This window comes from Crassostrea angulata, chromosome 10 (genome assembly GCF_025612915.1).
Source record: "Crassostrea angulata isolate pt1a10 chromosome 10, ASM2561291v2, whole genome shotgun sequence".
Lineage (NCBI taxonomy): Eukaryota > Metazoa > Mollusca > Bivalvia > Ostreida > Ostreidae > Magallana > Magallana angulata.
This window is the reverse complement of record NC_069120.1, coordinates 29,163,067-29,177,029: the sequence shown is the minus strand read 5'-3', so window position 1 is coordinate 29,177,029 and position 13,963 is coordinate 29,163,067. Positions and strand designations below refer to the sequence as shown.

Below are 13,963 nucleotides of genomic sequence, written 5' to 3'. Positions count from 1 at the left end.
AAAGATCTACGAACAAAGAAGGTGAGTTGGTTCAAACAGCTGATTTATTATACTAGCCAGGAGCCGCATACAGCATGCATTCCCCGCTTAATCTTACACAAATGCCCATTAAATAGAATTAAGCCATTTAAGGGTGTTAAAATTACATGGAAATTAATCAAACGTCCCTCCACAGTGAACAATTATTTCAAATTACCCTCCTTCTACAAAATTAGGCAAATTTGTGCTTCAGAAATCCCTTTACAAGCCTTTCACGTCAAATTAGGACACACACTGATAGATGGTAGATAGGTAATTTAGACATCATTCTTCTAATGGAGACTATATGTATATGGGACCCTTTGACAATGCAAGTTAAAGTCGAACAGAAAATAAGATAACAAAAGCTTGATATTGAATTTTCTACTGAAAAATGGCCCCTGGGGTCAGTTGATAGAGAGAAACCTGGTCAGTATTATGTTTGACTGGTCAATCCTTTGGTAAATAATCGGTTGCATAAACAAATATTGAGATAACATCTCAATTTTTCCAGATACATAAGCAGATTTTGATCCCATATAAATACCTGATTACCCAGGTGGTCTTCTGATTTTTTTCCACTAATTTTTGGCAATGAAAAATAATATTTCCTTTATTTTAGCATATTTAAAAAAAAATAAAAAAGTTAAATCAAACATGCACTTGCATGTAATTAGTGGTGCTCTCTCTCTCTCTCTCTCTCTCTCTCTCTCTCTCTCTCTCTCTCTCTCTCTCAAACCTGGATTTAATCCATGTTAAAGAGTTTTGAACTATTAAAATAAAGTCATCTGCACCTATTCATAACAAGGTTCAATAGTTTTCTGAGTGCTCTAGATAAATCTAACTTCACTAAACGAACCTTTACTTTTCCTCAGTTTCAATTTCTTTTTTAGAATTATTTGATCTTTTAAGCTGGTAATAAAATCGTTCAGCCTACATAAGAGTCATTACTGCTTATCATTAAAAATTTCATACACCCATGTTGAACATGTTTTCAAAGCTGTGTGATTCACCAATGAAAATATAAATTCTTGCAGCAAACTGAAATACACTTTACACTGTTTTTAATATCATATAATCAAAATAGTTTTCTATATATTTTTGAAAATGAGTGTTAAAATGATATGTTCTTGTAAGCAATTCCTCCTGTTTCCATAATTCAGGTCCCTTTAGCAGAGTAAAATTGGATATAAGTTTTTCCCTTTATCATATTGCAAGAAACAACAAAATCCTTCCGAAATCAAATCAAACTCAGTTGAAGTAAGCTAGGACTTTAAAACCCTCATATTTCACAGATCTGACTTTTTAATCCTAAGAGAAAACTATTTACATATTCCATAATCTGTTGTCACTGTCACTGAAAACGTGGGCAGCGCGTTTAAAGAAAATGCAAATTTTATCCAATTTTGATTTTTTTTTCTCTCTCTCTCTTTCATTAAATCTAAGAGTCAGCTTTATGACATGCATGTTTATATTTTGAAGGTGAATTCTAGTGGAAGTGATACGTCTGACTGAGTAGTTCTGTGTATGGGCTGCTAGGTGTGTTATCATTAAGATAAGAGTTATACAGGTGAAACACAGGTGCCCCCTCTTTGTATGGAAGTGGCTGGGCAATTTTTCAACCAAACGTCAAATACAACGAGATGGTGCCCAAGGGCATACTCTAAAACCTGGCCTGGCCTGGCCCCATTGGCCTGGCCTGGCCTGGCCTCAAAGTTGGCCTGGCCTCACTTTTGGCCTCAAAATTGGCCTGGCCCCAAATTTTGGCCTGGCCTTAAATTTTGGCCTGGCCCCTAATTTGGCCTCTTCAAAAATTTTTGGCCTCAAATATTAAAATTTTTCTTTTTCTCATTTTCTTAGATTTAGATTGAATTTTTATTGATTTCTTTTAGAAATTGAAGATTCAGTGCTTTTTTTTGTTTAAAAAATAATAATATGAAAAAATATATACAAGTGACCGATTTTTCAAGTGTGATTAATTTAATCCATGTCTAAACACACAGAAAATTCCTAAGACATGCATGTACATCACTGCTCTAATAGATTATGCCAATACCAAAGCGATTAACTTTAAAACTAAGAGTCGCCACCCCCCCTCTCCCTCCAATTTAAAAGTTAAACGTCATTTTAAGAGACAGACCTGATTGATATCCAAAACATTTGTAAACTGGTTCATAGCATTATATTGTTATAACTGTGTAATGCACTTTAAAATTTGCAGTTTGTTTACATTACCTGTCAACACCGATCAAGCCCAAATTTCCCTCCCCAGCAGAAATTCAATATCAATCTTTTCTGTCGCTAATCTGCTACATTGGGGTCAGATTCATCGCCTATCCTGTCATTTAACATTTCACATGGTCTAATTTAATTAATGGCATTTGTGAACAACTGCAACATTGCATCCTCCAATACCTTGACTCGGCGATGGTCATTAATCATCACCTCCTGGTTAGAGTAGAGTTTCATGCATGTGTTGCTTGTATATTTAGGAAACAATGGGGAATTGTCACATCAAAATTTGAACAAAGCAAAACATTTTGTGACCTTTTGTGTTGGTTAGAACAAATATTGGCCTCTTCCAATATTTTTTTATCAAACAAGTTGTTGTTTAAAGATGAGTTACATAGATATTGTCAAATCCTGAGAGCAGTTTGATCTAAATACATTGCAAAAACATGCCATGGTTATACAATGGCAGGGCAAAAATCACATTCTTAAGTTCTTAAGAATTTCAAACAGGCTGATTGCCGCTGAATAAAAATCAATTAGAAAGAATTACTCGACATACCTTTGTTCATAAATATACATTGTTAGTACTATATTTTCAATTGTACCTATTATTTTTAAAAGACTATCACAATAAGACACTAAAGCCACCAAGTAAGATGTTTAATATGGATTGAAAATAAATCAATAAAAATTATCAAATATGTGAAAATATAAAAATAAATTTGAGGCCAAACATTTTTGTAGAGGCCAAATTTCAGGCCAGGCCAATTTTTGAGGCCAGGCCAAAAATTGGGGCCAAACCAATTTTGAGGCCAAAAGTGAGGCCAGGCCAACTTTGAGGCCAGGCCAGGCCAATGGGGCCAAGCCAGGCCAGGCCAGGTTTTAGAGTATGCCGTGCCCAAGTGTGTTTTTAAAAAACATGCTCTCTATCACCCAAAAACTGACTCTTTTGCTAAATATTTAATAGACAGACTGGGTTCTTTATTATGAACCTATTTACAAATTGAACGCCATACAGCCAAGACAAGCACCCCCCCCCCATAAAAAAAAAATTTCACCAACCCTTTTTTTACCTACTTATGATTTCGGCTATATTGTAAGTGTTTGTAAGTGTGATAATTACTACTTGGATATGCACAAGAGAAGAAAATTTAAAAAAATACGTACAGAACTGTTGTGGTAGGGGGGATTCCCGAAGGCACCCGGTCCAACTGTAGAAACATGCATCGCACTGTGGATCCCCGAATACACACACACTTTTCGGGACAATTTTCCTGAGAAAGTACATTTGTAGCACACAATAAAATCACAATGCACAAATGTTTAATCCATTCCATGATGTCCTCGGAATTTCAATAATCCGACTTTATTGTTTATAATAACTTTTTTTTTCTTCTTTCAGTTTCTTGAATTGCTTCGTATCGTCTGCTCAGCTGATCAATACAGGAGTACGCGATGTTGACATTTTTGTATTGGAGTGCACGTTTGTGAACGTCCCAACCCACTCAAACACGCGTTCGCTCTGTCAAATAACTGGCATCTCGACGCTTTAATAGACAGGCATAAGATTACGTGGTGCGTTTAAGGATTTCGGAGGGCTCATCACAACATGCAACATCAGGGGGTGCCTCTGTCTTTATTCGCGGGAACTTGACTGTTCGTCACTCGCGTGTCCTCTCCTATATCTACAGTGAAGATTGGTGTACATGTAGCTACTTTATATATGTCAGTATTATCTGGCAGAGAGAGAGAGAGAGAGAGAGAGAGAGAGGAGGCACTTCGATAAATGTTTACCAGTTTATGTCAGCTGATGGAAAAAACTCATTAAGTTAACTGAAGTTTAATTTTAGTTGTTTTTTTGTCTATACCCCCCTTCCTTTCAATATAACTTTTTCATTGAACAAAGTCAATTGTCTTACTTCTTTAACAGCAGAAAAGAAAAAGACATCGACCTACAGGACAGATCCTTGTTCCTTTGTTTAGATATACAACAATGTCAGAATTCTCCGTAGGTCACAATGATATCAACATCTTTGATTACTTAGAAGTCCTAGCTGTGTCAATGTAACCCCATACCACTGAACGTCAGCCGTAAAGAATTAAAGTTGGACGATCTTTTTGAAATCCATCAACTTCTATGTCGACGTCCTCCTCATTTTAATGGAAGAAAAATATCTTCCACGTAACAAATGTTTCGGAAGAAGGGAAAATGACGGAATAAATAGAAATTAGATCGCCTGGGTATATTTTTCATTTTTTTTCCAGCTGGATGTAAAGTCACGCGTATGTCGACCTAAGCAGAAAGAGGAATTCTATAGAAAAAAAATACATGGTAAATCCACTGATCCTAATTCTAATTTAATCTCTGAATCCACAGATTATTGGTTTCTGTAAACCCAATTATCCCACGTTAATCACATAATAAGTTTAAAGCGATGTTTGAGTATAAGGCTGCTTTTAATCATTTTAATTTCTTTTATTCATTTTTGACGGAGGGTCTGTTCAATTTCAATGTTGTCATGTAGTAAAGCAGGATATTATTTACCCCTGTTTGAATTAAATTTGAGATCAAGTTTCAAGGCTGAAAAAAATGAATTCGAAACCTTTGTCTGGTTAGTGCCTTCTTCAACACACAAAGAGAGAGAGAGAGAGAGAGAGAGAGAGAGAGAGAGAGAGAGAGAGAGAGAGAGAGAGAGAGAGAGAGAGAGAGAGAGAGAGAGAGAGAGGTGTACGTGTCAATTGCCATTTTTTCCACAAGTTTGTAATATTATGTCAGACTGACAATTTGAGATCAAAATATTTAAGTACATGTATTTGTTTTATTGCTTTGTGCCCTCACTCCCATGTGTCAAGCGATACAAAAATATTTTACAACCATATACAAAGAATCAATCGCCATGCGTCAAAGTGGAACCTTATTTACTGTTCGACTTATTCTCTTATGAGATGCGGACAGACATGGCCATCATCTGAGAATAATAGAAATACAGTAGATGCTTGTATACTTCAAATGGAAAATAAAGTTACATCTGTTTAATCATTTTTACGCGTGATTTTTCAACTGAATTAAACGCACAAAATATCAGCGTCAGTATACTAGTATATAATTGGCGAATTACCTTCTACATGTATATCAAACATGGAGCACTTGGCAATTGTCCCCAGACATGGAACGCAATACAGACGGTAATTTCTGCAATTGCCAGAAAAAAATCCATGTGAACCATTGCAAATCAGTTCTTAATATCTGACGATTTCTCTGCTTATCTAGATACATCAGGACATGCGAGGGATTGGGAATGCTCTTTCGTCTCTGTTTGCATTCATCACCCCATCCCAGAGAGAGAGAGAGAGAGAGGGTCGTACGGATATACATGTAATGTGGCCAAGTATTTTATTACACCTCAAAATGTTTGGACGTACCCAAAAGATGGATGCTGTAATAAGCATCGATCAATTGCTCTCAACAGGCCACCCACACCCGTGGAAAAAACTTTTCATTATTTGCAATTCTAGCACCATAAATAATAAGAAGGGGCTAATGTGCAACCGAAAAAAGACAAAAAAACCTGCAGCATATCGCTAGACCGCATCGTTGATAATCTGACACCAGCTATACGAGAGACCTTACTCAGCATGGCAGGAATCACTTTGATGAATAATCTCGTTACAAGGCTATCAGAACACTGGATTATCACAGTGGGTCAACCATTTAAACGACCGAAAAACTCTTTATCTAATCTCTTCAAAAATTTAACAATCGTCTGGCAGCAATATATATCGTCTGCCGGTGACACTCGTAAAGAAAATGTTCAAATTTCAATTGGCGGACTTCTCTAATAAATACTCGAGAATCCAGTCACGAACACCCATAGTGCATTTTGACCTGCGTGGAGTGTTATTGCCGATATCAAAAATAATTTACAATTTCATATCTTTATTACCGTGATACATGACCGAAGATGGACGAAACTTCTTCATGCAGCGTCGGAATCCACAGGGTTTTCATCCATTGAAATGCTTTCAAGAAAGCAGCGTGGTGAATACTTTCAAAACTTGGTGGATGGGTGGGGGTAATAATAGAAATATACCCAATCCAAAGCTTCTTATATGTGTGAAAATGTTTAACCAAGCCCTTAATCAATAACTGTTCAAATGGTGTGAAAGACTCGCATCCTCCTACCCCCGATTTTTAGTAGAATCAGTAAAAATCTTCATATTGGAAAAAAAATGCCAGAAAAAAACGTTATAGTAAGTTTATTGCACGTTCTTTGGTAATACAAATAATGTGAGAAAATGTGAACATTATCAGAATGAATTTGGATGATTATTCCTACAATAACCATCTCCACAAATACTTTTTATTGCTGCCTTGAATAAGAAAACATCTTAATAATAAATACAGAGCAAGGAAAGATAACTCTAAGAACATGCCAAAGTGAAATTTGTTGGTAATCTTAATGAATATTTGTCCTCTTGAGATTTTAAGCATAATTTTCAAATATTTTTAAAAACGTATAATCTATATAGAGACAAGATAGAAAATTTGTTTTAAAAGCTCAGTTACATATACGTACATTCACATGATATTGGCAATAAATAAAATACATGTAAATCAGCATTGGAATGTTTGAATAAAAAAAACAAGTTTTACATATATACATGACAAATTATTGCTTTATAAAGCCATCACATTGTGTTGCAAATCAGTTCTTGAGAAGCACTTACAACCTTGAGTAAAAAAAAAGAAAGAAGTAATTTGATTTCATTCATATACATGCATATACCATTGACACATGCAATTTTCAAAGACACTAAAAGGAGGTAGAAACAGCAGTGAATTGTTTCATTGCTATCTTCAACTATTTCCAAGTCGATTCCATTTCACAATTCTAAAGCATTCTGGAATGACATACATATACATAATACACAACAAATCTATAAAACAAATTATGCATCAAAATCAGAGAAAGACTTAATAATGTGTTCAATCTACAACTCCATAACAACATATTATTACAGCTGAAGAATTATATACCAAACTCATGCATTTTAAAGTCAATATATATCTTGTTTTGCATTGTAATCTAGGTATAGTATTTTCCAGCAGTTTTATATAATAAAGACTTTTCTGTAACCATGTGAACTTTAAGGAACAATATATTCTTCAAAAGAATAATCAAACTATCATTATCAGACACAAAGTTTATCCCTTTGTTCACATTACCACAATTCTCCTCTCGGAAAGCAGGTACATATGTCAGTTAAAACGTAGCATTTTTCTCCTCCGCCAGGTGATATCAGTACTTGAACACATAAATATCATGCAACTCCTGCACAATTTACATGTACTTGGAACATGTAATAAGAAATTAAGTGAGCATACGATTGAGACATCCGATTTAACAAAGCACCAAGAAGAAACATAATACAAACAGAAACAAGGATATTTAGAGACCAGGATTCGCACACAACGAGACTAGACGAACTGCTCCTCCGATTCAATAATAAGTCTGTATGGAGTGGAGGTACACTTGGGCGACTCCGGCACCCCTGTAATGTCATAATACAGCTTGGAGCTATCAGGGGTGGGCGGAGTTAGTGACTCTCCGAGGTCAAGGTCGTCGTCCCCGTTACGCTGGGACTCCGCCTCGTATCCGCTGTCTCCGTTGTATTCCTGTAACAGGTCCTCCTGCTGATCTAATACTTTTAGCGGGTCCTCCGATTCAGAGGATGTAGCACGACTTTTACTGTCCGAATCTTCATCCTGGGTCTAAAAATAAACATACCAGTGAGATTCTTTCCAATACAGATTAAAATTGGAGAATGTTAGGGGAACAAAAAAGAAAACTACAGAAAAATTAATTTAAATTATTAAAAAAAAATAATAATAAGGAGAAAAAACCCGGAATGAAATCATGATAGTTTTACACAATAAGACATTAATGTCAGGGTTGAAACGAATGCTTGAAAGCTGTTAGTTAAAGTTAGAATAACAGTTATCCATTTACATGTACATGTACTACACAAATGACAATATTGAAATATTAAATTAATATAAAAGCTGAAAGCATTTATACCTTTTGAATTTGCTAAAGCCATTAGAAATCAGAAAGAACCACAACCCAGGAACAGTGAATATGTTTATGCTGGAAGATTTACCAATCATCTATTTGGCCATTTCTATGATTCCCAATGATTTATTGCTCTTTAAATTCAAATACTAATGATTATATAAAGTGCATTGAATTTTAATGCTTTTATTTGTTACTTTTTCAATGTCATTCTACGATTGATGACCAAGACTATTTGTGTAAGATAAAAATCCACTATACCATTTACCATATCAGAATGAATAAATACATCTTTTTATTTGAATCTGTGCATGAATATACCCTTTGTCTACATTAATGCAGACATGTTGAGCATGGCAGAGTCCAATTCTCCTCAAACTATTTCCTTGAATTTAGCAATGCAAAAGCATCTCGAATGGCCTCATACAATGAAGCTCTCTGTTTCTACAATCATTATCAGTGTAAAAACTTATAAAGGAATCTAAAATTCTATTCATCTTTCAAGCATAGAATGAACATACATTGCTATCATATTACTGCATTTATCTAAAAATTGCCTCAGTCTCAATAAATTAATGGTATAATACATGGTTTAAAGTTTTGGAATAGCATCTTATCAGCTGGCATTATAGAATGAGTATCTCGAGCTCAGAGGCAGTTTTGGTAAATGAGTAAATGTCACATCACAACTAGCACACAATATTTAACACAGACAGATAAACAGTGATGACACACAGAAGGAGAGAGTGGTATCACATTGCTAAAAATTACAACACCATCAATGTTAAACTAAAAATCAAATTGGCTAGGAGTCTATAGTGACTGTTTCAAATTCGAAGAAAAGATTTTTAAACAAACATAGGTTAATGAAGAGAGGCAGAGGAAGAGATGAAAAATCACAGAGTCACAAAGAGAACTTAATCTAGAGAAGACAAGAGAAGTTAGAGATCTGCAGAGAGATCTAGAGCCACCCCAATGCGTCCTGAAACCAGAGTTTGCTCCGATGCAAAACGTCAGATTACTGTAAACTATACAAACCTCGTATATTGTGTCATGGTGAATTCCCTAGTGAACGAAAAATATGGTCAAAATCGGAAATCATTCAAAACATCGAGTAACACTTAAAATGCTGCAACAGTAAGCAATGTTTGTGACATACATGTAGCTGTAAATGCTTTTGTACATGGTTTGCAGTGTATTGATTCAACACACAAATGACCACAAAAAGCAATGGACAACAATGTGAATTGTGAACACTTCATATTTTTCAATTTTTGTCTGCAATTTTAGAATATAATGTTTCAGATTCACTGAATTCTAATATGTTGGGCTTTTACCATAATTGCTTGTATCATTTAGAATGTGCAATAGTTGGCATTGATCAATTGGCTTTTTTTTTAATGTACAAATTCATATATGTATGCACTTGATTTACTGGAAGCTGCTTTCCACGAAAGTTTCTAAATAGAATGCACTGTACTAGTAAATGGAATACATTTACATACTTCATAGGTTTGGAGATGATATTATCTTATCTTCACATACACTGTAAACTGATATATAAATACCAGGTTATATCAAAATGGGAGTAAATAAAATCCATGCAAATAAAATAATAATACATTTGTTAATGATAGCAAAGTATAAAGTTTTTTTTGGAGGGATGAAATTACAATTCAAGACATATAAGACATATATATTACACAGCCTGCACATTGCATATGAGAAAGTGTGAAGAAGAACAGCTTTGAAAAATATGTAGAGTTTTACAACAGTCTATAGTTAGATAATTCTAGTACTCACATTTTTAAAATCAAATTAACATAATACTGTTTATTTTTTAAGTATAACTTGACTATGAATGTAACAAAACAACTGTATAATCTTGTACTGTAAATAGAAGTGTTAGCACAATTAACAATTAAAAATATAAAGCAAGAGACTAATATTTTAGATAAATAAAAAGACCAGCAGGTACATACTAGTGTGAGGGGGGTGCGGTCAACAAGAGGGTCCCACTCTAGCTCACCCTCTCCGTGAGACTTTGGGTCTTCAAACTGTTCAGGGTCAAGGCCAAGCTCTGAAATTCAAATTGTTTATAGCAAAAAGCTTAAACAAAACAGCAACAATAAAAAAGGAGATCGAGATTTTGCAAAAAAGCACATCAATAAATTCTCATTTTTAAAACAAGACTGACACACAAAAAGCCTCCCTGATTGACATTTATAAGCTTAACAATAACAAACCTTTATGACAAAAGAATCAAAAGAATCTGCAAGTGATTTCTTACATCACTTAGTGCATATGTATCTAAATAAAGAAATGTAAACAAGAATTTGGGGGGGGGGGCGTCTGGGTCAAGCTTATTTCAATTTGGGGGCTTCTAGCTTAGCCCTCATTAAAGCCCTTCACTGTACTGCTCAACTGTATAAGGTACAAACCTTTAGCTTTCTGTTGTCGCTCCATTTCCTCAAGGACCTCCGATATTGAGGAGGCAGGTCTGTTCTTTTTACGGTTGTACACTGGGTGTTTTACTCCATCCTCCGGCAGGAATGTCGTCTGAACTGGGTATTCTGTGTTTCTGAGATCTGCAGGTAACTGATTGAAAAAAAAAATTATTGCTAGAGTGAGATATTTAGCAAACTGAGTTACAAAGAGGAGTCATAATCTTTTACCTCTCAATTCCATTAGGAACTTCCAAAGAGTACATGACAGTGTATATAGATGTATACCTATTTGAATGCCAATATTTTGGCAAAGGTTTGGTTTTACAGTGCTATCCAGAGTTGGCTATTTTGAAAAATTACAGTATCATGATCAAATTGAATTTTTTGTATATGAATTTGCAGTACCAGTAAAATTGGCACATTTAACTTACTAAAACTTGCTTTTAAACCAATCATCAAGATTGGACTTACTGTGTGAACTTTTCCAGGTGTAATTCCATTTTGTTTCTTTTTATTGGCTGTTGTGAAAAGAAGAGATCCAGGAATTACAAAATATAAAAGAATAACGTTAAAATTGCATTTTCATAATTATTCATGAAATGAGGGGCATATTATAAATATATAAGTTTAATCTTCCTCTTCCAACTTACGCCCTAAAGTAGCAGACACCATGCTGAATTCATCCCATGTGGCGATATGAATGTCTTTTTTGGGTGGTGGCGATGTGGGGCTGTACGTCTCCATGTTGTGGTTCAGCGGCTCCTTCATCTCAAAGTCATCAATGTACTTCTTACGGACGTCGTAGGTGACATAGCGTTTACGTTTTTTCCTCATGATGACAGCGATCAGGATTGCTATCAGACACATGAGGGTCACCACACAGGACACAATCACTGAAACCAATATAACATCACGACTTAATAAAGATAGGAACATACATCAAATTAATATATGTAAAGTAATTGAATATTAATAATTGACATGTCCACTTGAATTTTTTAAGCTCTTCTATAAAAATAAAGTAATTAATAGTAAGTAATTTTCTAAATACATTTCATGTACCAATATAGGACATTAGGACATTTTTAAGGTAGAAGGAATGTCAGACTTATCGTTATCTAAGACTTTACTTTTACGTACTAGTACCTACATGCAAAGGGTGTTTTCTTTTATCACTAGAGTATCTACTTTAACCTCAACAGCCAAATCTTGTAGGCATTTTTTTTTGCAGCAAGTATGCAAAGGCTTTTGTGCCTGCATGCATGTATCTGTTCATAACATTAGTTCTTATGTACAACCATCCACATATTAAATACTGTGGAATCATTAGAATTCGTGGTGGCTCAATTTTTGTGGTTTTCTTGGGTAGCTATCCCCCACGAATTTAAGTCCTCCACGAAAACAAGTTTTGAAAGAGTAAATTTTCTTACTAAAACTGAAAAACAACTCATCCACAAAATTACATCTCCAAAAATAAGCAAAAAAACAACAATCCACAAAAATTGGCCCCGACGATTTTAAATGATTCCACAGTAACTGAAATTAAACTTTGAATTTGCTCTTTACTATAAACTCACATATGGTCATAGAGGACACAGTGGCTGCTGTTATTTGTCCCAGCAGCAGGGTGACATTTGCCGGTTCCTGCTCAGTGGTTGGGTGGTACATGACAGTGGTAACCATTTCAGTGGTTGAGGTAGTGGTAGAGCTGGTGGTAGTGGTTGGTCCAGGAGTGGTGAAATTGTTTCCTATTCCAATGACATAGATATCGGGTCCCCTGATGTCCCAAGGTGGCATCGTGACGCCCAGCTATTGATAAAATAAATACATTCCCAGCATTATTTCTAAATCTAGAATCAAAACAAGGGTGTTGTAAAGAAAACAAGAGGCCCAGGGGCCACATCGCTCACCTGAGCAACAATTGCCTTAATTATGATCAAATTAGCATCACAGTATCAAAATATCTTGACAACTAAGTACAGTAGATCTTGCTAAAAAAAATTGAAAATCTGCCAATTTTTATCCACCTCTTTCTTTTGGTAAATACCAAGCCCCTTTTGTTGTTGTACCTGTAAGAAGATTTTTCTCTATTCCTATATACCCCCCCCCCCCCCCCCAATTTTGTGGCCCCACTTTTCTCTAGGGTATCATGGTTTCATCAAACTTATATCTGCATAACCTGTGCTTTCACACTAAGTATTGAGTTTTGGACCGAAAAACTTTCCCAGAATATTTTCAAAGATTTTCTCTATATATTCCTATGTAAAATTCAAACCGCCATCACGGCCCCGCCCTACCACTAGGGACTGTGATTTTGAATTTACACTACCCGAGGATGCCTCTACACAAGTTAAAGCTTTTCTGGCCAAATGGTCTTTAAAAAGAAGATTTTTAAAGATTTTCTCTATATATTCCTATGTAAATATCCATTCCCCACTGTGGCCTCACCATTCAACTTGATTATTTTTTTAACAAACTTGAATCTATATTCGATTTGGAAATGCTTCCACTCAGATTTGGGCTTTCCTGGCCAAATAGTTTTGAGAAGAAGATTTTTAAAGATTTTCTCTATATATTCCTATGTAAAACTTGATCCCCCCATTGTGGCCCCACCCTACCCCCAGGGACCATGATTTGAACAGACTTGAATCTACACTACCAGAGGATGCTTCCATTCAAATTTGAGCTTTCCTGGCCTAATAGTTTTTGAGAAGAAGATTTTTAATATATATTCCTATGTAAAACTTGATCCCCCCATTGTGGCCCCACCCTACCCCCAGGGACCATGACTTGAACAAACTTGAATCTACACTACCTGAGGATGCTTCCATTTTAATTTGATCTTTTCTGGCCAAATAGTTTTTGAGAAGATTTTTATAGATTTCTCTATATATTCCTTTGTAAAACTTGATCCCCCCATTTTGGCCCCACCCTACCCCCGGGGACCATGATTTGAACAAGCTTGAATCTAGACTACCTGAAGATGATTCCATTATAATTGGAGCTTTTCTGGCCTAATAGTTTTTGAGTAGAAGATTTTTGAAGATTTTCTCTATATATTCCTATTTAAAAATTCATCCTATTGTGGCCCCACCCTACCCCCAGGGACCATGATTTGAACGAACTTGAATCTACACTATCTGAGGATGCTTCCACTCAAATTTGAGCTTTCCTCGCCTAATAGTTTTTGAG

General features: G+C 35.4%; 2 protein-coding genes across 16 annotated transcripts in view; both read right to left on the bottom strand.

Moving 5' to 3' along the window:
• LOC128164987 (peroxidasin-like) overlaps positions 1-4,698 on the bottom strand; it is a 38,189-nt gene extending 33,491 nt beyond the window's left edge. The window contains exons 1-2 of one of the 4 annotated variants that reach the window (XM_052829140.1): positions 4,170-4,698; positions 3,418-3,935 (exon numbers count right to left, since the gene is read on the bottom strand). In XM_052829140.1, the coding sequence (XP_052685100.1) occupies positions 3,418-3,587 (170 nt within the window). In that variant the 5' untranslated portion in view covers positions 3,588-3,935; positions 4,170-4,698. Of the gene's footprint in view, positions 1-3,417; positions 3,953-4,169 lie in introns of those variants that run through there. The other 3 variants (XM_052829141.1, XM_052829144.1, XM_052829142.1) reach the window with 3 other exon arrangements.
• A 1,794-nt stretch (positions 4,699-6,492) lies between these two features.
• The window catches only part of LOC128165382 (axotactin-like), a 48,090-nt gene continuing 40,619 nt past the window's right edge, over positions 6,493-13,963 (bottom strand). For 10 of the 12 annotated variants that reach the window (XM_052829860.1, XM_052829862.1, XM_052829863.1 and 7 more), the window contains 7 exons: positions 12,349-12,580; positions 11,422-11,664; positions 11,243-11,289; positions 10,766-10,922; positions 10,307-10,404; positions 9,363-9,389; positions 6,493-8,023 (listed from right to left, as the gene is read on the bottom strand). In XM_052829860.1, coding sequence (XP_052685820.1) covers positions 7,730-8,023; positions 9,363-9,389; positions 10,307-10,404; positions 10,766-10,922; positions 11,243-11,289; positions 11,422-11,664; positions 12,349-12,580 — 1,098 coding nt within the window. In that variant the 3' untranslated portion in view covers positions 6,493-7,729. The remainder of the gene's footprint in view (positions 8,024-9,362; positions 9,390-10,306; positions 10,405-10,765; positions 10,923-11,242; positions 11,290-11,421; positions 11,665-12,348; positions 12,581-13,963) is intronic. The other 2 variants (XM_052829866.1, XM_052829867.1) reach the window with 1 other exon arrangement.